The following is a 24,140-nucleotide window of genomic DNA, read 5'->3' as shown; positions in this document are numbered from 1 at the left end:
ATCTAAACTAGTAATAATACAGCTGGTTTTCACTACTTCAGGCAGTAAAATAAATGTTCAAATGTCACATATTCACATGAAAATAAATTATTACACTAATTAGCTTGCTTTTATTGTTTTAAGCATCTTTGTTTTAGTTAGTGCTGTATTTATCAGGGCATTTCAACACGAGCCATTTCAGCTATTACAGCAAATAAAACAATGACAGTATTTCAATGATTTTATTAAAACTGAACAATAGTCTTGAAATAGTCATATATTTATACTTACAGAGATTAAAATTACCAGCAATTAATTTTTTAAACCATATTTTATATTTACATAACAAGACAGTCATGCTAAATAAACCTTAAACAATTTCACACACATAGCATAAAACTGAAATGTGGCAGATCAGTGCAATAAATATTTACAAATTACATTGAGAATGTTACTCTACATTCAAAGTTCATTCCATCCAAAAGTTGAGTCTGCCTAAGAATTTGTTCAGATGCCAATTAACGTCCTGAACCTGGAAATAACTGTGTTTGATACTAGCATCCAGCAGCCAAGCCCTACAGATCCTGTCAAGATATTTTTACATTATAAATATAACTGATATGATGATAATTAAAACTCAACTAGTTATATTTAATACTTGGAACTACCAAATATGATAAACTAGCGTACATAAGATTTAGTTCTTTTTACCAGAGTGTTGAAACATTTTATAAGGGCTTCATCAACATGTTACTAATTGTGTATTTATAGAAGTGTAACACTGTTTTCTAAATATGTATTATTTAAATATAAATAAGACCAGCACTATATTTCTTGGATATTAGTTTTTCTGGCACAGCTTTGTCCACACTACCACCCTAAGGCATGCTGTATGAAAGCATTGAGTTTATGGCAACCACCTTCCATGTCTTGGGAGCCACTGGTTACACTATTGCAGGGGCTCAACGCCTAGTTAGGTTTAGTCATCAATTGTAGAAGCCTGACAAGTCAACTTTTCAAAGTTTCAAGGCAATCAGGTGAAAGGTATAGTAATGCATAAAAAGACAAATAAATAGACATTTATTTTTTATATTGATAGATTGCTAAATATACTTACCAGGAATACCTGTTGGAAATGCAACTATTTTTCCAAATGGTGCAAACCAAGATGATTCAACCAACATCAGAGGTTCATTTCGAAGAAAGATCATAAAAGTAAGCAGTATGATAACCTAGGATTAAACAAACAAAAAATTGGTCTAAACAATACATATATTGATAGACCTGGAGTGATTTTGTTCTGTAGTGTAAGCTCCATTTCTTTAAAGAGACAGAATTATATGGTGGTTTAACTCTATTCCTTAACTAACAGTTTAAACTAACCCCTTATGTTGTTATGATTATTCTGTCTTAGACTAACAGGATTAAACTGATTTCTCATGTTAGAACTAGTTCATTTAACCAGGTTAATTCCACTTGATTTGTTGGCCTATTTGCTAGGGTAATCAAAACTGTTCACAGATCAGCAAGACAAAATTAAAAAGATCTCCACTCACATGTAAGCAGTAAATACCAATTGTAATTCCCATTCGTAAGTAAGTGATTTGCTGCTTCCTTTCATTTCCTGTCAAATAGAGCACACTATTTCAGTATAATGTATAAAACATTTTTTTATGTTTTTTTATACCACATTTTAAAAAACTTTTATTCCAATAATGCTGATTAATAAATTTGGATTGAAATATGTAAGCCTCTATATTTACATTTACTCAGCAGCCTAAGAGTATTATTTTTTTGAGTATATAGTTGCTTTTTATGTTGAATCAATTACCTTTTTCTTTAATCACAAGTAAAAGTTTGTCAACCTTTCTTTGGATCCTTGCATAACTGGCAAAGTCATCAGTAACACTAATACCAGCTTGTTTATCTTTTAAATCCTTTATTTCTGCTCTTGTGTTCATCTCTTCATTGGTTACACTATAAATTAGCCGTGATAGCTGAAATAAATATTAAATGAGTTTAAAACTCAAATATTTTGGAAGTAACAATAATATTTGAATGTTTATCATTCAGCAATATGACGCATGGCGTATGGTATTCAAAGTTGACACAAAAGGAAGTTGATAAATCATCAGCACTTCTAGCGATGGAAAAATCAAAAGCTATAACAATACAAACAAAACATTTTTGATGAAGTCTGTATCAAAGTTCATTGTAAATCGGGTGCAGTATAATTTTCAATTTTCACATACATCTTCACATTTTACCCCTACCCATCATAAGTATCGGGTTGAGGTAAAATGTGAGACAAAAATGTCATGTGACCAGAAGTTTTCGCATCCTTCTCGTCATTATTACTAGTAAATAGTACTTCTACTACTCTACTAGTAGTTATTTTATTAGTAATTAACCGACTCGACATTTCGCATTTTACCAACACCCATGAAGGTTTATGTAAATCTTCAGCACGTTGGAATTTGGATGCAGTAAATGTTTTGCAGATATCAGCGAAATTTACCCCCCAAGCTCTCAATTGGGTGGGGGTAAAATGCAACACGAAAATGGCAAGTGGCACTTTCACTGTCAGGCCGTGTTGGCACCCTACCGCCACCGGCCCTACTCTACACTCTACTGCCTCGCCCTTTCACGTCTCGCATTTTATCAAGACCCCTCAATTTACTCGAATTCGGTATTAAAGTAGGTCGTATGATATTGTATCATACTAATCTAGATCTTCTACTTAAGCAGATTTGGGAAGAAGAGATAATCCCATCTGACTGGAAACTGGGATACCTGATAAAACTGCCAAAGAAGGGAGACCTGACACAATGCAACAACTGGAGAGGGATAATGCTTCTTTCAGTCCCAAGTAAGGTGCTGACAAGAATCATCCTAGAGAGACTTAGAGATGCCTTGGACAAAAAGCTGAGACAAGAACAAGCTGGTTTTTGTCACGACAGGTCATGTACTGACCACATTGCATCATTATCGAACACTCCCCTGAGTGGCAATCCCCCTTATACATGACTTTTGTCGACTTTGAAAAGGCGTTTGACAATGTGAATAGAGATGCTATCTGGAAGTTAATGAGCCACTATGGAATACCCAAAAAATTTATATCTATCACACAGAAACTATATGAAGACTCCACTTGTCAGGTAATACACAAGGGAAAACTAACAAAACCATTCACGGTGACGACGGGAGTCAGACAGGGATGTATGCTATCGCCAATGATATTCTTGATGGTAATCGACTGGATCATGCTGAAAACCACAAAAAACAACACAGGAATCCAGTGGAGTTTCACCAAAAGGCTGGAGGATCTTGATTTTGCCGATGACATCTGCCTACTATCTCACAAGCATCAACATACGCAAGCCAAACTAAATCGGCTATCTGAAGAAGCCTCCAAAGTTGGACTAAAAATAAATAAAAATAAAACAGAGGTCATCAGAATCAATAACAGCCTGGACCTGCCCATACAGCTAAATGGAGAAGATTTACGTGAAACAAACACATTCACATATCTGGGAAGAGTGATCAATAAGGACGGGGGAGCAGACAAGGACAAAAAATGTCGTATCAATGTATCAACAAGGCTAGATGTGCCTTCAACTCACTGCGCCCGATGTGGAGGTCCACGGCCCTGTCACTCCGGAGCAAAATTGGGATTTTCAACTCAAATGTCAAGGCAGTGCTGCTCTATGGCTCGGAGACTTGGAGGGTCATGAAGACAAATACTGATAAGCTACAGGAATTTGTAAACAAATGCTTGCGACATAGATTTATACTAAATACTTAAAATAAGATGGCCAGGCAAAATATCAAACAAAGACCTGTGGGGAACTTTAAAGCAACAGCCAATAGAGACAGATGTCAAGGCCCGAAAATGGGGATGGATCGGACACACATTAAGAAAGGAAAAAGAAAACATCGCAAGGCATGCTTTTGAGCATGGGTCTCCAAACTTTTCAGTCCGAGGGCCGCATTAACTATCAAATTTCAGTTCGGGGGCCAGTTTCTTCCAGGCATGTCTTTGATTTTTTCTGTGTAAAGTTCTTCAGCCATCACTAACAAAAGTTTTTTCCGTAGACAAAAAGATCTTAGCGGGCCGGATGAGAGGACCTCGCGGGCCGCATCCGGCCCGCGGGCCGTAGTTTGGAGACCCCTGCTTTAGAGACTGGAATCCCCAAGGAAAAAGGAGGGTGGGCCGGCCGAGGAAGACATGGACATGGAGAAGAACGGTTGAAGAGGAGGCGAAAGCAGCTGGGCACAGACCACAAAGGAATGATAATGATGATGATGAATTTAGATCTACTTACCAGTTTAGTTATTTCCCCGACGAATAACGGCATAAAAGCAAATATTAGTTCTAGGAGAAACACAAAAAACATAAGATACATTTTCGGTTGTTTTTTTTCTTTTCATTAGATTTCTCGAATCTTGTTTTATAGTTTGTCGATGTCAGCATAAAAAACTCTCCGTGCTCGGATTGTGTATCAAATATTAATAGTTTAATTTAAAATTTCACTACATTAAAATGTAACTTTTTCGATTAACAATATTATAATGCACTATAATGCTTATTTTAGAATTTTAAAAAATGTAATTTAGATATCCACTTCTTAATTTTGTTATTGCAGTTGTTTGTTTTGTAAATAAATAGCTATTATTATTTTTAATGACCTTAGCAACCGTTAGTTTGAATGATTAATCATGGTGTAAATGATTTTTAATAACAAATTTGAGAAGCAGATCAAGTGGCCTTTAAATATATATGGATTATTATATATATATATATAGATATAGATCTATGTCTACATAGAATCCATAGATCTATATAATTATAATCTACCTGAATCTAATGGGTAAAATATCCTTTAATAAATAAAATAATCGTGTTACTGTTGTCTGTTTTACGTTTTAGTGTTAATACTTTAGTTAAGACTAAGAGTAGTTAATAAGAGACTAAGATAAAAGTAAGAGCTAAGACAAGTTTAAAATAAAAAGTTGAAGTTCAGATTGACAGATTGTCTGAATAGTACTGAATATTTATAAGTTATACTAGAACTATATACTATATATATTATTATATATAGATCTAAGGGACGGAGAGAGTGGTCTAGCGGTAGAGAGCTGGACTACTAACCCGTAAGTCTCGAGTTCGAAAACGGGTTCAAGTCAGCAGACTGTCCCTGAGTCCACCCAACTCTGATGGGTACCTAACTCACATTAGGGAGAGTAAAGGTGGCTGGGCATAGTGCTGACCACACTATCTCTTCATATGTCGAGGTCACAGAAACAAGTGAACTCTATTTCACTTGCCCCATAGAACGTCAGGTATGAAAGGGAAACTTTTACTTTTACTTTTTTTTTATATAGATCTAATACTAGATCTATATTTATACTGCCGAATAATTGAATAACTATTTATTTTATTACTATTACTAGGGGCCTAAATTAATAAATTTACTACAGTATAATCAGTATAAGTCTTTAGACTTAAGTCACTTTTAGTAGCTTGCAGCAGAGGTAGATCTAGCTACGATTAAGTCAATTAGTGCAAAACTCAATTCTAGATCTGGAGGGTAGGTCTCTCACATACATACTGTTTTGTGATTTATTCTCCTTGCTGCCTTTTTTTAATTATCCAAGTCAAGAGGAATTATTTGCTTGACTCAACCTCAAAACCAGATTTGTGTTAAAGTTTCAGTTTATGTTCTGAAGATTTGCAAACATGTACTTTCTACTGCAACACACACATGCCTAATTGATTTTATTCTGACGTAATTTATTTTATTCTAGTGAAAAGTTACTAAGATGACCAAAAAGAAAAAAGGCCAAGCATCTTCTAAAGTTCTTCCTTATGTGCCAAAATATACAGGCCTGACTTTTAAAGTTGAGGAAACAGTTATAACATCACATCCTTTGTCGGTACCTATCAATTTAGCTGAAGAGAAGGCTAAATTTATTAGAACAGGAATATCTCCTAATTTTGAAGTGCAGGATCCGTCAAAAGTGAGCTTTTATTTTGTTTCAAATAATATCATTTATGTTGCTTAAAATGTATATTGATCATTATAGTTTGTCACTCCCACTTATTTTTTAAGGTGAAATAAATAACATTTGATTGCTTTTTGCTACAAAAAATCAGATAGTTTCAATATAAATCTTCTTACTGTACTAGTGACAACATTTTTCATTTCAAAATATTTTTCTTACCAGTATCTGACAATGGACTCTTTTAAAATAGTTAGGTTAATAATATTTTTGTGATATTAACCTCATATTAAAGGAAATATTAGGGTTGTATTATTGGATGGTTTTGAAATTTTAAAACAAACCTTTTCATTCAATCTATTGAAATTGATTAAATATTGCTTTTCAGCTTACTGAATTAGCAAACAAGGCAAAAAACAAAATTCGATTTGATTTATTGTCTGAGGCAGAGTATATTTTAGAGCATGTTAGGAATCAGTATGGAGATGGAGAGAATTATCTAGAACATGCTTATGGTCCTCGTATAAATACAGAGGAAGCAACACCACTTTTGTTACAATACATTGAAGAAAATGCCTTATCAGAATCTCTCAAAATTCATTGGTGTGACAATTTAGCTTGCAGGTATTATGCCATAAATATTTATTAAAAGAATTTCAATACTCAAAATGTAGATTCTACTAAAAAGAAATCATTAGAAACTAATTATTCTTATGTTTTTGAATAATCATTCAACTGGATTCTGTATTGAAATCATTTTTTTAATATGTATTTTCAGTGCTAAAATGGTATGGCGTGGTCCAGTTGTTAATGCAAACAGACCTGAACGCAGAAAATATTCATTATGGATCAATTCTTCTGATGAAAATAACTATATGAGAGAGAGTGGAATTTGCTGTTTAATGGACCATGAAATTGGGACTCATTTTGTATCCTTTTAAATACTTATTTTTTAGTCCTTAATTTTTTAAATTGTAATTTTATAAACCAAAAAAATCCAGTATTTTGAACAATATCTAACTACATAAAGAAAAAGAAAATTTCGTCTCTAAAATTAGAAATTAGTAACATTCCAGGAAATCCACATAAATTGATTATTAAAAGAATTAACTCAATGCAGTTTCGTATGTTCAATGATGGGCTCCAGCCCTGGTTTTCAGATCGATCTAAGTTTGGATTACGCAACATGGGTTCTTTTGAAAGTCAGAGCACAGAAGAAGGGTTGGCTTCAGTCAATACAGCATTACGAGGAAGAGTTAAATTTCTTTGGGGAGCAGCTTTCACTTACTGTAAGAATGATACTAATATTCTGTGTTTATACTTAAGCAGTATTTAAAAACAGAAGTCTATGTTTAATTATTTTAAAAAATGTTTTTTTATTAATTTACAATGAGAAAGATAAAAATAATTGATATATAAACTTCACAAAACACATCAAAATATATGTATCATCTATTTTTCCTTAGTGATTTATAAAATAAATATAACTTTTAAAAAATCATTCTTTTTTCTTTAGATACTGTATGCAAATCAGCAGAGTATAACTTTAAAGAACTGTTTGACCACATTGGTCGTTACACATCAAATATTGATTACAGATGGAAGCAAGTCATGCGCGTTAAGCGAGGCCTGTCTGATCCAAATCACCTGGGAGGTTTAGCCAATGATCAATGTTATTTTGAAGGTTGTTTTCTTTTAAATGCTGGTTTAAGTATTTATATAATATTATTTTGTTTTACTATAACTATTATAAAATTTAAAAATTCATTATGTTTTAATGCAATTGTTTTGCTTAATTATTTTGCAGGTGCAGTTTCAATTCTTAGAAACATTGACAAAATAGACTTTAACCTGTTGATGTCTGGGAAAATCTGCATTGATGAAGTGGACAGAATAAAGAGAGTTGTTCGCAAAGACTTCATTCGTCTCCCGACATTCATGCACAATATGACAGCTTACAAAAACACACTTAAACAAATGTCAGTCCTCAATGGTTTAGACAAGAGCTACCCTAAACAAGTCCCGCCACAAATTTATGTCAATTTTTTAAATAACATTGACAAGCCAAAGATTAGAAAACCTAAAAAGGTGAGCTCAAAAATGAAGTTGTCTAGGAAAAGAAGTGATATACTACTGAGCGTGGATGCTAATGATAACAAAATGAGATCAGAGAAACTTAAAATTACCACCTTAAAGAGATCTGAAGGCCAGGTTCGTCTTGTTTTGAGAGATATGAAGAAATCAGCCTCAGATAGTAAGGTTAAAGATGGAACATTTGATAAAGAAAAAAAAGCAGCTAAGGTGCAACATGAAGAGATGGTTGAAAGTTTTAAATTATCTGAACGCTTTGTCAATCGTCATCAAATTATCAGAATTGAGGAGAAGAAGAAAGAAGAGAGCTCGAAAACAGTTCAGCTGGTTGGAAAAATCTGCTCTGATATTCTTGAGCTGGACAGTCAATTAAACGAGAGGATTAGAAGTTTACAAAATATTGTCCGAGAACATGTTTGGTCAAATAATGATAGCGGTTATAAGGAATCACTGATGAGGCAGATAATGCTTGCAAAAAACCCAGAGAATAAAGAAGGTGATGTTGAAGGGGCTTTCGGTGATGGCGGGGTAACACAAACAATCATGCCATTGTGTCAGTTTAAAGATTCAAGTTTAGAGTCTTTGCCGGCACTTCTCAGTAGGGGTTCATCGTTGAATAAAGTGAATGTTTCAGGTCATCATCCAAACATTTTCAGTTTGTCCACACAGCAACAGCCAGAAACACCTATCCTTTCTAATGGGCCAGACACATTAGCGAGGAAAAAAATGTGTATACGCAAACTTATTCAGACTTAAACATTATAAAAATATTTTATTTACAATGAACAATTTACCTGTTCAGCAGATGTTTGTTTTTACTCACCTAATTTACTAAGATCCAATCAGGAAAATGACATTGTCTTTCATGACAGACTCATCAACTATATACTCTAGTGTTCAAATGTTTAGAATATTTCTATGGTACATGTTAACTCAATGGCTTGAGAGCTATATTTTGTTTTATTCCAATGTGATCACAACAGTGCTTCACATTATCAGATTCAGTTTGACGTCATGGTTAAGGTGTTGATGCAAGTTAAAAGAAAAACTGTTATACAATCTCCTGGTTATCAGAAAGTAACTTTCAAGAGGACTATTACAGAGAACATATAATGCATTTTGCTGGTATCCGATAACTTGTTGACATTGATCCTATAAAATGTGTTTAATACAAGTCATGTACTTTACAATACTTAGGAGATTAACAATTTGAAATAAATGCAAATCAATCATTTCAGAAACATGGTTGCTGGCCTTTATAAGGTATTTATTCATTTGCATAAATCTTAATTGTAATTGTAACAATTTAACCAATTCCTTTCAATATCAATTAATCAAAAATATCTAAGTTATTAATTACCCAAGTGTGTTTCAACCATTGCCATTAACTTTAGAAGTATTTTAGTGTCCAAAAGTTTCAATATAATTTTAGCAATTTGTGTATTATATTAATTATAATAATTTTCCAAACCTGATCAAAATATAGTTTGTGATTTTGCCTAGAATATCATAGTTTTGGACTTCCACACGTTTTTATGCAATAGGTGTAGATTAACTATAAACTAAGACAGAATATTATTTTTTCTCTTAATTAATTAACAAGCAGGAGTCTGACTATTGCCGTATACAAAATTTCATCTCTAATCTTTAACAAAGATGTACCAAAATTTATTTCTCAAGAAAATCAAACGGTTTTTTTTTAAATATTGCTTCCTTAATCTAAATGACTCAACATTTAACCATAGCTTTATTACTCAAGTAACGCACTTTTGTTCCATACATGTATCTTTTTCTTATTTACCTTACATATATATATATTTATTCTACTCCCCTCCACATGATTTAACAATCAACATTTTTAGAATTAGCATTTATAATTATAGATCAGTTAAATATTTGAAATAATGCTGAATCTTAAATTCATTCTGTTGGACAAGTAATGAAATAATAACTAAACATCTTTCTAAATAATTAATTTATTAATTTAATTCATATGTCAATATTTCTTGGAATATCAGATACAATTTTAAATACTGCTATATTTATAGGAGATATCAATCTTTCTATAACAAAATTGACCATTTTTATTCCATACAATACAAGAAAATCCAGAAAATACAAGAGAAATGTACTATCAATGGTCTATGTATGAACCTGGTTTGTAGATGCTTATGTTTGTTATGGTATTGAATGCTTTACAGAAGTCTGGTCAGATTTTATTAAAAACCCTTTTCAGTAAACTAGTCTGGTGTTAAAATAAGTTATTTTGTTAAATTAATGGCATAAACATCTGTCTAAACAAACCATGTCTTTCAGCCAATTTTAACAGGCTTTGAAACATTGTAAAGCTAATATCTGTCTCATACATTTTTTGTTTGTTTATTTTATATTTAATTTTATTGCCCTGGGTAAAATTACTCACATTTTACAGTTTTTCTTATCAGTAATTACAAATGTGGGTTGTCTCATTTAAAGATGACTTGTTCATACAATTATTTATAAATACAGATTTCTGTCATTGAACATCATTTAAAGTTTCACATAGTATGTTAAAATATGTAAGTGAACTTATAAAAGGAATTTTTATTCCTGTCATATATGAATAAATCATTAAACAAAGTATCCAAGTTTTTAAAACTAAACAAATCTAATTTAAGATATTTATGTTTTTTCACTTGTGGCTGTTTAATCAAACATTATTAATCCTCATTTATGAAGTTGGCTGAATTTAACACATGCATTTACAAGTGTGAATTGTTAATGATTTAATTCACTCATGCGGACTACAAATGGCTAATTTATTTTTTATTGTTTTTGCATCAGTTTTGTGATGGTCTTATTTATTTATGTTATTTGAATATCACATTCTCATTCACATATTTTTTGAAGCAACAGATTTACTCTACTTTTATATATATAGAAGAACAAAATGTATTGAAATAGTTCAATATCCTTTACATTGCTTAATTTAAGTAGATTATTTTTTACTTGTTTTTATTTCCTAGCTTTGAACGCAGGTTTTTTTTTTAGTTTAGCGGAGTGATCGAAAATAATTTAAACTAGGAAAATTCAATGAAGGTGACATTCTAGTGCCATATATCAATTTATATCAATTTATTAGTAACGGTGGATTGGATAATTTTTGTACTGTCATGATACCAGAGTACCTAAAATTAGTAAATATTTTTTCTTTATTTCTTAACTTTTCATTAGTAAAGATAATTGCACTGTGCAGCTTTAAAAAAAAAAAGAATTTTATGTTTATTATTAAAAATTATTGACAATGACATTCCTTTTGGTGCCAAATGTTTTTTATTTATTTGTAATGGTAGTTTAGACATTTTTCTACTGTCATGATTGATAGTTACTAAGCAATTTAGGAACTACCTTGATTTAAACAAGATTTTACTTTTTTGATTCAATATCTTTTTATCAACATTATTAGACATATTTTTTTAAAGCAACATGTATAAATGTTTAGATTTCAAATAAAAAAATTACATTTAGTTTTAGTGCCAAATGTTTTTATATTTATTTAGTTGTTTTAATGGTAGTTTAGACATTATCTACTATCATGATCCAACATAATCTGATCAATGAAGTTTAAGAAAAGTGAGCAAGATGGGTTACATTTTTTTAATTAAATGAAACAAAACAAAATAACAATATTCAATATATATCTCTATTTATAGGCCTATTTACTTTTAATTTAGATATATTCCATTGTTTCATTTTGAGAATATATTAAAATTGTGATTCTAAAACAACTAAAAGCTTAAAAAATAACAAGCTCATCAAAAGCTGTAAACCACTGATATTTTAGAGAATTTAACCCCCTTCTGCCCAAATGACCACCACTTTTAAAGGGTTGTTTTACATAGAGAAAACAGAATATAAAATTTTGATAAAACTGAACAAACAATGCTTCTAGATGTCATCTTTATTTATGTGAGAGTAATGAGTTAAATCATCTCAAGACGAACATTCTATTTTGTGTCACCTTCATCCCCACTGGATAATCTCACTGCATGAATGGCATAATTAATGCTGGTGTCCTTTCCCCAAGACCAACGCTTGCCTAATGGGTTATACCACATCCCATGAACCAGTCTCACAGAGAAATTATCTAGAAGTAAATAAAATATGAGAATTATTTTGTTTTTAAAACTAAAAACTTTGGACTTCAGGAATGGTAAAACTTTTCATAAAAAGACAATAATTAATGTTAGTAACACTTGTAAATAATTATATAAACTATATCTTATTTTTTAAGTGCTATACAGTTTTTAAACTATATTAATGAATAAGTAAAATGTTTAATTCAACAAAATGACAAGTCCTGAAAAATATATTAAACTTTAACTTTTACACATTTTTAAAAAGTCAAGTATGTTATAATTATTTCTTTTTATTTTAACTAAACGCAAAAACAGAATTCTTTGCATGGAATGCTAAAACACCATGGAAACCTGTACTGTAGTTAGGGGTTCAATGTTGTCTAAGACAATAATACAACCTTAGCAACTCACTTTTCTCCAGCATATTTTGTAGGTCAGAAGGTGGAACAAATTTTTCCCAGTCATGAGTTCCTGGTGGTACTAGCCGAAGAATATTTTCTGCTACTACTATCCCGAAAGCATAAGCCAGCTGAGTTTTGTTTAGTGTTGTAAAAAATATGGACCCACCAGGCTAAAAAAACATTAAAACACCGGGTAACTTTTGTAAAACATTTTTATTCAAATATAAAATACATAAACTTACTACTAACTCTTGAATATAAGGGTCAGGACCACTATGATGCTTGTTAAAGGAAATACAGAAGTTAAACTTATTAGATCGTCAGCTTATTCATCAGAAAAAAAGGTTAAATGTAAAGCTAATATTTTTAGGAAGTTTCTACGGCTATTTCAATATTGTTTAGAAATAATTGTAACATTTAGTGTAGCTCATTGTATATTTTACTGTAAATCTTTTACCAAAACCACCAAGAAGTTTAAGTAAAAATAAGAAGTTTTTGTCCCCTAATCTAATAATTTAATAAAAAAAACTAAAACAATGAAAGGTCATAGCCATATAAGAATGGATTTTACCTTCACAAGCTTGCAAGCAGCAGAAACAAATGTTGGTGCATCTGCAACATGCTCTAATACTTCTGAAGCTACAACTGCATCAAATTTGGCTTCATGGGCCAGAACAAAATCTTCAACTGTTGACTGGTAATAGCTAATTTTGTCTTTAATTTGGGGATCATGTATCAAATGGGCTTGGGCTATTTTAATGTTTTCATCTGAAGCTTCTAGTCCTGTTACTGTTGCTCCTAATCTGGCTAAAGGCTGTTAAAAGATATATATAAACATGTATTCTTTACAGTTACACTGCATTGTATTACCTTCAGTAGTTATTAAACTATTTGATTTCACACTCAATACTTAACATTAATAGCTATGACAAGGCCAAGTGCTATGCTACAATCAATTTTTAAAAACACAATCATCAAGAGTAAACTATCACTTCATGTCAGAGGACACAGGAGATAGAGATTAAATCTATGTATCTGTCCTATGAACCATTAGGTATAAAATACTTATTACTCATAAATTTCAGTGTTTAATTATCAAATTACACTTTGGGAAATCATAGTACTTAATACAACAAACCCACTGCACTGCAAAAATTAAATTAACAATAGCAACGACAACACAATATTTTAATCAAAGAAAGCACAGTGACTTCACTGAGGTTCTAATTGTGTTATAGTGGGACTACCTAAGAAACTATTCCCTTTTTATGCCAAAACTAAATTTACTACAACAACAAAATTACACAGTGAAGCGTAAATAATATTACCTCAGACAACAATCCACCTCCACTGCCTACATCAAGGATCTGAAAGCCCTCCAGCGGCTTAGATACATCATACTGATCTAGTTTTTTCTTTGAGACAAGTGCATCTCTGATTAGGGGGATTCTCAAATCATTTAGTGAGTGCAGAGCTTCGAATTCTCCACCTTCATCCCACCACAATGCTGACAGAGCTGAGAATTTACTCACTTCATCTGCGTCAATTGTTGAATTAGATTTAGGGCGTTGAGATGATTTCTCTTCTGTAATACTAAAATATTTAGACATAGAAATATATTGATTTATACGAGCAATTTTTTTGTAAAAAGGAAGTTAAAATTCTTATTTCACCTCAATTCCCAATACTAATGGGAAAATAAAAACATTTTTATAGTTTAGATTGTCTATTAATATCTTATGATCATAGCCATAGAGTAGATTTTAATTGATTTATTTCTTAGCATTGGAAGGAAAATGAGAAGGAAACATCAAGGCTTAAGCAGGTTTCACATTGGGAGAGACACTGACAAACTTCAATACATCCGACTAATTATGCCTAATGCATATAATTCATTCTGTTCTTAGGGATATTGCACATATTAATGTTAAATAACATAATGCAGTGGTGGTTTATCATTTGTTATATTGTTATATATGGGGGTAGTGATATACAATATACACCACTGCTTTTGACTTTATTATTCATATTTTGTGATTTAGAATGGCTGGATGAATAGGGGGCTTACAAGTAAAGATGCAACAAGAAAGTTCTGCAATCCCAATTATTTACTTTGAAAACCTGTTTTTGTAGGAACCAATTTGATCATGGGCATAGTGTTGATCACATTATCATTCCCCCCCCCCCCCCCAAGTTGCTGAGAGGGGTAATTGAAACAGATGAATACTTAATCTGCCCATGTCTTGGGCATGACCAGAAAAAGATGATGAATTGGGTTGTGGTTTGTGGCAGGAGAGAGAATTGGAAAAATCTTATATAAAAGGCAAGACGATGGTCTAGGCCAGGGGTCTCAAAACTTTTCAGCCCGAGGGCCGGATTAACTATCAAATATACGTTCGGGGGCCAGAATTTCTTCCAGGCATCTCTTTGGTATGGCAAAGCCCCCCCTCCCCCCACCAACGGAATTTTATATATAAATATATATATATATATATATATATATATATATATATATATATATATATATATATATATATATATATATATATATATATATATATATATATATATATATATATATATATATATATATATATATATATATATATATATATATATATATATGTATATATATATATATATATATATATATATATATATATATATATATATATATATATATATATATATATATATATATATATATATATATATATATATATATATATATATGCAAATTTCAAGTGCCTAAACATATAAAATAGCCTAAACATAAAAAAAATAGCCTAAACATAAAAAAATAGCCTAAACATATTTTTACCATAACACTTATAGATCTATATACTATATAGATGTAGCCTATATAATGTTTTTATAGAATATATAATATATAAAGATAAACCTGTGAGTGAAATAAAAATTATAATAAGAATATTGGGGCTAATAATAATACCAAGTAGTACCAACAAACTAACACACCTATTCTCGAAGATGTCTATTAAGTTTCAGACTACTCGGAAAAAGATTTTCCGGCAGAAAATAGGCAGTGACTGTAATAGCTGCGCTAGGGTTAGGGCTTGGGTTAGGGTTCTGCGGTTTGTTTTTAATTAATTAGTTTTAAGTTAAATTTAGAGAAGTTAAAAAAAGTTTAGTACTTGTCTCCTCTTGATGAAGTTGATGTGCTACCAGTAAACCTCTGTAATTTAAAGCAATAGGGACATTTTCTTTTAGTATGTTGAGTATTCTCTGTTCTAGGTTTGAGTATGTGAAATCGTCTAAAGCTGTGGTAGTTTCCAAAAAGGTTCCAAAACACAGAGAATGTTTGGGGGTCATTCTGGTTATGAATCCATCTTTCAGTTTCAGTCGACTTGCACCCTGCTTGCTGTTGACTTGCATTTATCAAGCACCTTACCGGAAGAAACAAACGTTGCTGGCAAATTCGCTGAAAGCTCATTTTTAAATAACTTTCTTTTAACAGAAAAATAATTCAGTCAATTTACAGTAAGCCTAAATTCACACTTGTCTCTAATAATAATGTTTGTCTCAATCTCTAGAATCTAGAGAGAGATTCTCTAGCGATTGATTTAACAGAAAAAAGCGAATGTTTTGTAATCAACAGGAAACCACATCGGTAGTCTGGGAATATTTACATGGCCGCTTTTAGTAATCGGACTTGAGTCTACAGACTGGCATTATTAGCAAGCACAATAACTGTATCTATTCTTAATGCAATAAAAATAGTAGATACTTACTAGATCTAGAATCTAGATACTCTTGTATTTAAAACTAAAATCCTTTTAGAAGACTACGAATCGCGTATGTATGAAAGAGTAATTTTTTCTTTAATATTTTTTTGGTTCACTCGAGTCTGGATTTTGGCCAACCTTTTTAAAACTTGTCTTTACTTATACTTTTGTCACTGAATGTCCATCTAGATCTAGATCTAGATTCTAGAATCTACAATGTTGCTTGATTGTTGTAATGATTATGTAATGTATGGAAGTTAAAAAATGTAGGCAAATACAAGATCTAGTTCTATTCTAGTAATAGTAATATAAATATTAATAAGCAATATAAATAATATATTAAGTAGGCCTATTTATTAGTCTCAGGCCTCAGGTGCTATCATTGGAATTGGTTGGATGATTCATGATTGTCAGTTTATTTGTCTGAATTGTCTGAATTTCAAATTTTCAATCAACACTCCAAAATTCTAGAGAGCTAGATCTACATCACTAGACTTAACTAGATCTAGACTAAATCTAGATCTTTCTACTTTCTAGCAGTAGGTCTCTAGATCTATAGGCCTAGGACACTACTGACACCAGTGTCCGATAATAAATAGAATCTTCTTTAAAAAGGTGTGTGTTAGGTTACTTGACATAGATACTTGTAATTATCTAAAATACACATATCCCGTCATATAACAATTATTAACATATGGCTTTCTTATGTGACGTAATGTCAGTTACAATGCTAACCCAATTCCTGACCCAGCCCTAGTCCTACCATATGCTTACCCTAATTTCAATTTCTAATAATAAAACTAGTCAAGATTACAATTACAATACCACTAACAACCTAACACACCAATTTTTTGGAAGAGTCTATTTTTAGACATTGGTATCTTCAATCATCCCTATAGGCCACTACTATAGCATAGGAGTAAAGGGCCTACTAAAATTAAATTTGACTTTTTATTAACGGTTGTAGGGCCTATAGAAAATAATTATTATAATATAGGGGCGTGGGCCTATTGTCTAAATATTATTAACATCACTAGACATTTTACTTGACTTTGATTCAATCAAAATACCAAACTTAATAATACTTTAACTTCTATTTATATATTTTCATTAGAATTTGATGCCGTCCAAACATTGAAAATGTGGGCTAATCCGTATGGCACAACATGGTCTATGCAACAAGCAGACTATCAGAATATACCACACGAGCAAGGTAAATTGCTTTCTGAACTTGTAATGGAAAATGGTGTTATCTTTTTTTTTACATATTTCTGTAGTCTAGTCTAATTTTTGGAAGTGTTCTGGTGGCTAGCTCCATATAATAAATTTAAAATGGTTTTTTAAAAATATAAAAATAATCTTTGCCATATGGTTTTAAATTTTCTTTTTAGGAAAGAATAGACCTAATTAAAATTTATAATTTATAATTCCTTTGTAACTGTTTAACATAGGTTTACAAAAAACCTCCCAGTTGTTTCTCTTTTGAAAATGAAAGATTTATTATCAATAATCTAATGTGCAAACTGCTATTTAGTGGACTGGGCTGCCTTAGCAAAACAATGGATAACTCAGAGAGAAACAGTTGGTCCTCCACCCCCAATGATGATGATGATGGGAGGTCCAGACGCAGCCATGCCACCTCTAGATGCCCAAGTTGCTGCTCCGCCGCCACCCCCACCTCCACCACCAGAGGATGAACAAGTTACTGTACACAAACCAAAGAATGACCAAGATGAAAATAGCATGGACATAGCTTCAGATGGAGAAGATGGCGCCGCTGGTAAGCCTACTTATTATTTACAGTTATTGACTGTTTGAACATAAAACCTCAACTTTACAATGTTTAAATTTTGTGACTGAAAGCTACTGCAGCTGGTACTGGATCAGTTCCTGCACAGTTTCCTAGCCAGCCTAACTGGGTGCCACAGCAGCAGCCATCATGGTGGCCTCCAGGCCCTGCTGGGGAAATGTGGATGGGATCACAGGTAGTGTCCAACAAGGTATCCCAACATTCATGCTTTTTTAAAAACTTTCTTTGGTATCAACTTCCATAAGAGATAAAACGCACTACTTTTCCTAATTGAATGTATATGCTGTACCCAAAAATTCATGCTTTATTTAAATATTTTAAGACATCAGCCTCAATAAGAGATCAAACACGTTACTTTTCCAAATAGAATGAATAAACTGTGCTTACTATTTATGCTTTATTTAAATATTCTAAAACATCAACCTCAAGAGATAAAACACACTACTTTCCCAAATAGAATAAAAATACTCTTCTTATATTGATGATGTGAATGACTAAGTGTGGAAATTTTAACCATGAAATATGTTCACCTATATCTTTTAATTAGGATGGATTTAGTGGTGATATGACTGGATTTCCACCTGGTGGTCCAATGTTTTTTAATCAGGTAATGTCTGCACAAGGACTTCCTCCTTTTTTCGCTGGGGCCATATTGGGACAGGTAATTACCAATGGATTTTTTTATCATAATAGAACAACTTGGGACTGGCATCTCATAGCTGTGTAGAATATGCAAGTTATAAAATTAGATTAATTTATAATTTTAAAAAATTTAAATAACAATGTTTTATCATATTTTTTTGTATGGCAAGTTATTAACAAAGATTTTTACTGGATGTTACTAACAAATGTATTGGTTTTGTATAGAAGGTCACTGCATATATATGTGTATTTTGTAGGAGGTGACTGGCAAAGATGCCAACTTTATGCAATACTGGGATGAGCAAACCGGAGACAGTGACTCATCACAACCTGCAATCCTCCCAGATCCCCCTATCCGAGTAGCTCACCATCATTCACACCATGCAAATCATCGGCCTGGTCGACACAACCATTTACAAACAGATCCAGTCTCTGAAGAAGAGGATGGCAGTATTGGTAGGTGCACTTGAGCACACTGTTTTCAATACAGTAATTCATCTAGGCTTGAAATCCATAGGCATGCCATAGTCCATCAATCTTTGAAAATAAATGCAGTTGGGCATAGAGATGACCACACTATCCCTTCATATTCAGAGACAAAAAAAAACAGATGGGCTCTTTATTAGCCTCATAGATCTTCGTGTCTGAAAGGGAACTTTTCCTACAGTAATCTATATATATATAATTCTCTTCTTGGAGACGCTAGAAAACAAGCTGTAATCGCGCTCTCTACCACCCCACCCCTACATGGTCTGGTCAGCTGTGGTTCACGCTATTAGGGGCAGATAATTTAGTTTGAAACGATTTTAAACTTAGGGGAGGTAACTAAGAGGAGGCTGCTTCCACGGGGGGGTGTAGGGTAGGGGTTGGGGGAAAGGAGGGTGGGGGTAGTATCGTCCTTAACGACCTACTGATAGTGTTTTAAAGCAAATATTTTCAGTGGCATCATTGGTACTGTCGAATTCACAAATTATGAATTACTGAAAAGTAGAAAATAAAACAACTAAATAGCGGCGTATGATATGCCGCGGGTCTGCTCTTACATTATATTCTTTTCAGACATGCATCTGATAACACCACAGATAGTGTTATGGTTAATGAAATGTCTAGGATTTATACAATTGAACTTGTTATTTTTTCTTTTAAGATGCAGCTAAGAGGAGAGCTCTTCCTGCATGGATCAGAGAAGGGCTGGAGAAAATGGAAAGAGAAAAACAAAAACAAATGGAAAAAGAGCAATCAAAGCAACAAAGAGATGCAATGTTAAAAGAAAATGAGAATAGGGATTTAATAAAGAAAAACTCAGGGGATGACGTCAACCCAATGAAAAGCAAATTTGTAAGTTTGATAGATAAATTGATACGTATAGATATATTATACACTTGAATTAAATGATCATAAGAGAAAAAAAGTGTTTTCTTGATTGTAATATTGAGGAGGGACAGGGTAAAACAATAAATACTGGTTATGTCATCATAAAACAATTATACAGTACTGAAAACTACACATTAAACAGCCCAAGACATTTAGTCTGTTATCTTAGTTCTGTATTGTAGGTCAGTTCTCTGAACTTGTTGACAGTTTTTATCATGGGTTATCTTTTAGTAATTGAAAGGTTGGAGGTTTTGGTTTCGTTTATATACCTTCTTATTCATTTATATTTCAGGATTCTGATGATGAAGAAGAAGAAAATGCAAGTAAAATAGAAGAAATGAATGAAGAAAAGGAAGAGAAAGCAATATTAATTCCACAACCTAAATTAAAAGAGGTTGACACACCATCAAAATCACCAGTAGAGAAGCGTTCACCATCACCTAGCAGTTTTATGAGTGAGGAAGAAAAGGAAATGGCATTGGTATGTCTGTGTTCCACATTAACCCATCACTCTGTCTTTAAATGACTGTATGTGTAAAAGAACCTTTGCTCAATGTGTCTGACAGTATAAAATCTTTCTTTTCCAGATGCTTAAAGTGAAGAGAATGTTGACAGAAACATTACTGGAAGTTACCAATGAAGAAATCAGAGCAGTAGCAACATCAGTGTATCAGAGGGCTAGAAAAAAAGCAATGAAAGGTAGTGGTCATCACAGATCTGGATAGAAAAGTTTTAGCTCAAATTTAATAAGTTTTCCCAATAACTGATAAAGATTATTTGGAATAGTTTGATATTGAAAACATCTTAAATGCTTTCTATGCTGAAATTTTGGGAAATTTGGTTTTCTCCCCAGCAAGCTAATTGTACTTTTGAAATGAGGTTTATTTTATTCCTTTGATGTGTTTTTTTTTTTTTTTTCGCTTCTATAATTTATGCCTGCACTGTTTAATAGAATGGTAAGTATTTTAATCCTGTTTAGGCAGTGTTAAATGCCAAATGAGGAAACAAGTTGCTCATTTTTCAGAACTCAACTCAAGTATCATAAACAGTTTTTCTGTACAATGTTAGAAGGTGACTGGGGAGGTATTTTTGTCCACAGCGCAACTTACAATTCTTAGCTTTCTTTCAGAGTGATGGAGCCAATGGTGACCCCCCACACTGTGGCTCCATGCAGTCAGTGTCTTGTTATGTCATGTTGTTTTCCACACTAATGTCACTCTATGTAATTATATCCAAGCTCCTGCAAAGCAACTTGCCAATTCCTCGGCTTTGGCCTCTTTGACCTCCCTGGGTAAGTGTGACAGTTTTGTAATGCAGATGAATTTTACCATGTTTGTTGCATCACATTTGTTTTTTTTGTTTTTTTTTATGATTTTGTTTTTTTTATTTCAACTTTGTACTGTTTTAAACTACTTTAATATCTCTTTGATCAAGAGAACAAAAAAAAATTGGCATACATTTGCTAACATGAAAATGAAGTATTGTTTAAATTTTGTTTTTGCTTTCTTCCTGACTTGCTGCAAGACTTAGGGTTGGGATTAATTTCAGGGCCAAGGATAGGACTGGTATTATAATTGGGGAGTAAAACAAGCCGAAATAATTTTGCATTTTATGTTGTTGTTTTTTTTTTTTTTGTAAATAATTCAGACAGAAATTTGGTATATGCATAGTTGTTTCTGCATTATAAGACTGTTACCATTTGACAGGATTGGGCTATGACAGTGATGCTAGCGATAACGAGGAAAACGATGCAGGAGATGATGATGATACAGAATCTGATTCAGACTTGGAGGAAAAGATCCGCCGTAAGAAAGAAGACTTTGCAAAGAGACGCACCTACAGTGATGGTGAGGAGGACCCCCGAGGTGAGCCGTGGTGTGTTAATCTGAATGTTCTGTAGGGTTTTTCTTTGGGTTAAAGTAGTACTAATGAAAAAATATTACTCCAATCTCTAGGGGGCAGAGTTGATACACCAGACCGATCCAAGTCTAAACAAGAGCTTTCTTCAGGAAAATCATCCAAAAAGGCAGATGAGGATCGCAATAAGCGCCATAGTGATAGGGCTGATCATAAAAACGTTAAGACGGACAGACAAAACAGTGACTCTAAATCAGGCAAAGTTAAAAGAGATGACTCAGTAGACAATGATTCCAAAAGTGAAGTGGCTAGGTCCAAAAAATCTAGTGAGCATCGAGTTAGTGGTGATTCAAGTGATGATAGAGATAAGAGAAAAAATAAAAGGGAGAAGGTAAAGAGTAAAGATATTAAAGAAGAAAAAGATAGCAAAGTTAGAAAAAATAGTTCAGAAACTAAAAAAGAAAGAACTGTAAATAAACATGAAGTGATAAAAACTGCTGATAGTAAAGGGAAAGCCAATAGCTCTAGCAATAAAAATAAAATTCAATCTAAAAGTAGGGAGAAGTCAAGTAGCGAGGATTCCTCTTCTTCCGATTCAGAATCATCTAGTAGCAGCAGCAGTAGTGATAATGAAGAAGAAAATGGTGATGAGAGTAGTTCAGAATCATCCTCATCTTCATCATCTTATTCTTCCTCATCATCATCTTCTTCTTCAGTAGAAAATAAAAATACACCCGCCAAAAAAGATTTAAAAATAAAAGATGTTAAGAAAAAATCCAGTTCTTCTAGGTTAAAGGAGGAAGAGAATATTCCTAAAGATGTAAAAAGTAGTCCTGACAAAAGGTTAGTTGATGAAAGTGTAGTAGAGAAAAAGGCAAAGAAAAATGAAGATGCAAATAGTAAATCAAAACAGAAAGACAATGATTCAGATAAGTACAGGGAGAGGAAGAAAAAAAGGAAACGTAGTGTTAGCGTAGAGAAAAGACATGTTAGAGAAAAAGAAAGTAGCAGGAGAGATAGAAGTGAAGATAGGTGGAGCAGGGAAAGAGATAGGCGTAGTGTCAGTCGTAGTCGAAATAGAAGAAGCCCATCTTACGACCGAGACAAATACCACGACAGAAACAGAGACTACTCTGATGATGACAGAGACCGTGACAGACATAGAGACCAGGGCAAATCTAGAAAAAAGAGAAGTGTAAGTAGGGATGATTACCCTAGACGGGAGAGGAGTAGAGATAAAGAGCGATCCTCACGCCGCAGTACAGTTGATGAAAGTCACAGGTCTTCAAAGTCTAGCAAGAGAAAGCTGTCCAGATCTTCCTCTGGGAGTGATAGGGATTCCCGACGGAAGAAGAAAGAGCTTCCGTCAAAGGAGAAGAGGCACAAAGAAAAGAGTCACAGAAGCAGAGATGAGTATGAAGAGGGGGGAGATGAGGATAATTATAAGGAGAGAAGGGATCGCGGTAAGACATCCAAGGGAAAACGCAACGTTAGATCTCGATCAAGGTATGCAAGCCCTTCATTATAACCTAAATTAGGCTGATTTACTCTTTCACACTTGTCAGAGGACATCTGACCAGGTGGTGAACCTATGGTATCACTTTTAATCTTACAGGTCAAGTGGTCAGCATCTTTGCATCCTAATTTTCAACTTACTTTTAGTTGTACTCCTACAGTTTGTATCCTAATTACATCATTTTAACTGTTGTTATAAAAGATAAACAAATTCATTCAAGTATTTTTTTTATATATACTTCTTAATGCAAAAAAGCTTTTTAACAGTTCCCCATAGCTATTTTTTGTTCTGGACCTACCAGAGTGCAGTCATTCCTTCCACGATGTGGCTTTTAACATAAGTGACAATTTTTCTGAGCAATTTTTTTCTTTTCTTTTCAGATCATCATCAAGGAGGAGATAAAAGAAATGTGTGAGCTGTTACATGTTGTGTAGATTGTCATAGTTTGTTTATACAAATCATTACAATATTTTGTATGTTTGCAATTCAATGTATAATAGGTTTATTTTGATGCATTAAAATTTTAGACCCTCTCTTCTTGTTTTATTTCATTTATTTCCATTTTAGTTTTTAGAATTACATTCCTGGTGTAAATTAATATTA

The 24,140-nt window shown here is 32.7% G+C and overlaps 4 protein-coding genes across 10 annotated transcripts; 2 read left to right on the top strand and 2 right to left on the bottom strand.

Annotated features, from left to right (window-relative positions):
• Positions 1 to 137: 137 nt before the first annotated feature.
• On the bottom strand, positions 138 to 4,436 carry LOC131951935 (guided entry of tail-anchored proteins factor 1-like). Its single transcript, XM_059314393.1, has 5 exons — positions 4,305 to 4,436; positions 1,811 to 1,976; positions 1,536 to 1,603; positions 1,097 to 1,211; positions 138 to 563 (listed from the first exon to the last, which is right to left on the bottom strand). Exons 1-5 carry the CDS (start codon positions 4,383 to 4,385, stop codon positions 487 to 489), a joined length of 507 nt encoding a protein of 168 aa, XP_059170376.1. The 5' UTR covers positions 4,386 to 4,436; the 3' UTR covers positions 138 to 486.
• Positions 4,437 to 4,687: 251 nt separating this feature from the next.
• LOC131951939 (putative tyrosine carboxypeptidase MATCAP2) lies at positions 4,688 to 11,362 on the top strand. 2 transcript variants are annotated; one of them, XM_059314408.1, is made up of 8 exons: positions 4,688 to 4,850; positions 5,788 to 6,000; positions 6,371 to 6,606; positions 6,761 to 6,911; positions 7,103 to 7,271; positions 7,499 to 7,666; positions 7,790 to 8,070; positions 9,312 to 11,362. In XM_059314408.1, the coding sequence occupies exons 2-8, from the start codon at positions 5,803 to 5,805 to the stop codon at positions 9,333 to 9,335; spliced, it is 1,227 nt and encodes a 408-aa protein (XP_059170391.1). In that variant the 5' UTR covers positions 4,688 to 4,850; positions 5,788 to 5,802; the 3' UTR covers positions 9,336 to 11,362. The 2 variants fall into 2 exon arrangements, with proteins under 2 accessions (XP_059170391.1, XP_059170390.1); XM_059314407.1 differs by having other exon boundaries at positions 7,790 to 11,362.
• A 635-nt stretch (positions 11,363 to 11,997) lies between these two features.
• On the bottom strand, positions 11,998 to 16,046 carry LOC131951940 (ubiquinone biosynthesis O-methyltransferase, mitochondrial-like). Its single transcript, XM_059314409.1, has 5 exons — positions 15,748 to 16,046; positions 13,921 to 14,185; positions 13,164 to 13,406; positions 12,603 to 12,762; positions 11,998 to 12,199 (listed from the first exon to the last, which is right to left on the bottom strand). The coding sequence occupies exons 1-5, from the start codon at positions 16,044 to 16,046 to the stop codon at positions 12,060 to 12,062; spliced, it is 1,107 nt and encodes a 368-aa protein (XP_059170392.1). The 3' UTR covers positions 11,998 to 12,059.
• LOC131951938 (arginine/serine-rich protein PNISR) lies at positions 16,005 to 24,072 on the top strand. Of its 6 annotated transcripts, XM_059314400.1 has the most exons (13): positions 16,229 to 16,408; positions 17,453 to 17,551; positions 17,873 to 18,118; positions 18,202 to 18,338; positions 18,696 to 18,809; positions 19,048 to 19,246; positions 19,938 to 20,128; positions 20,457 to 20,645; positions 20,752 to 20,863; positions 21,402 to 21,455; positions 21,871 to 22,029; positions 22,120 to 23,527; positions 23,918 to 24,072. In XM_059314400.1, exons 2-13 carry the CDS (start codon positions 17,479 to 17,481, stop codon positions 23,937 to 23,939), a joined length of 2,904 nt encoding a protein of 967 aa, XP_059170383.1. In that variant the 5' UTR covers positions 16,229 to 16,408; positions 17,453 to 17,478; the 3' UTR covers positions 23,940 to 24,072. The 6 variants fall into 6 exon arrangements, with proteins under 6 accessions (XP_059170385.1, XP_059170383.1, XP_059170389.1 ...); XM_059314402.1 differs by lacking the exon at positions 16,229 to 16,408 and adding an exon at positions 16,005 to 16,093 and having other exon boundaries at positions 22,120 to 24,072; XM_059314406.1 differs by having other exon boundaries at positions 18,202 to 18,323; positions 18,696 to 18,755; positions 22,120 to 24,072.
• Positions 24,073 to 24,140: the final 68 nt, after the last annotated feature.

Source organism: Physella acuta, unplaced genomic scaffold, assembly GCF_028476545.2.
Source record: "Physella acuta isolate Inbredline_101_S28 unplaced genomic scaffold, ASM2847654v3 ptg000839l, whole genome shotgun sequence".
Taxonomy (NCBI): domain Eukaryota; kingdom Metazoa; phylum Mollusca; class Gastropoda; family Physidae; genus Physella; species Physella acuta.
The sequence above is the reverse complement of the archived record's forward strand: the minus strand, read 5'-3'. Positions and strand labels throughout refer to the sequence as shown.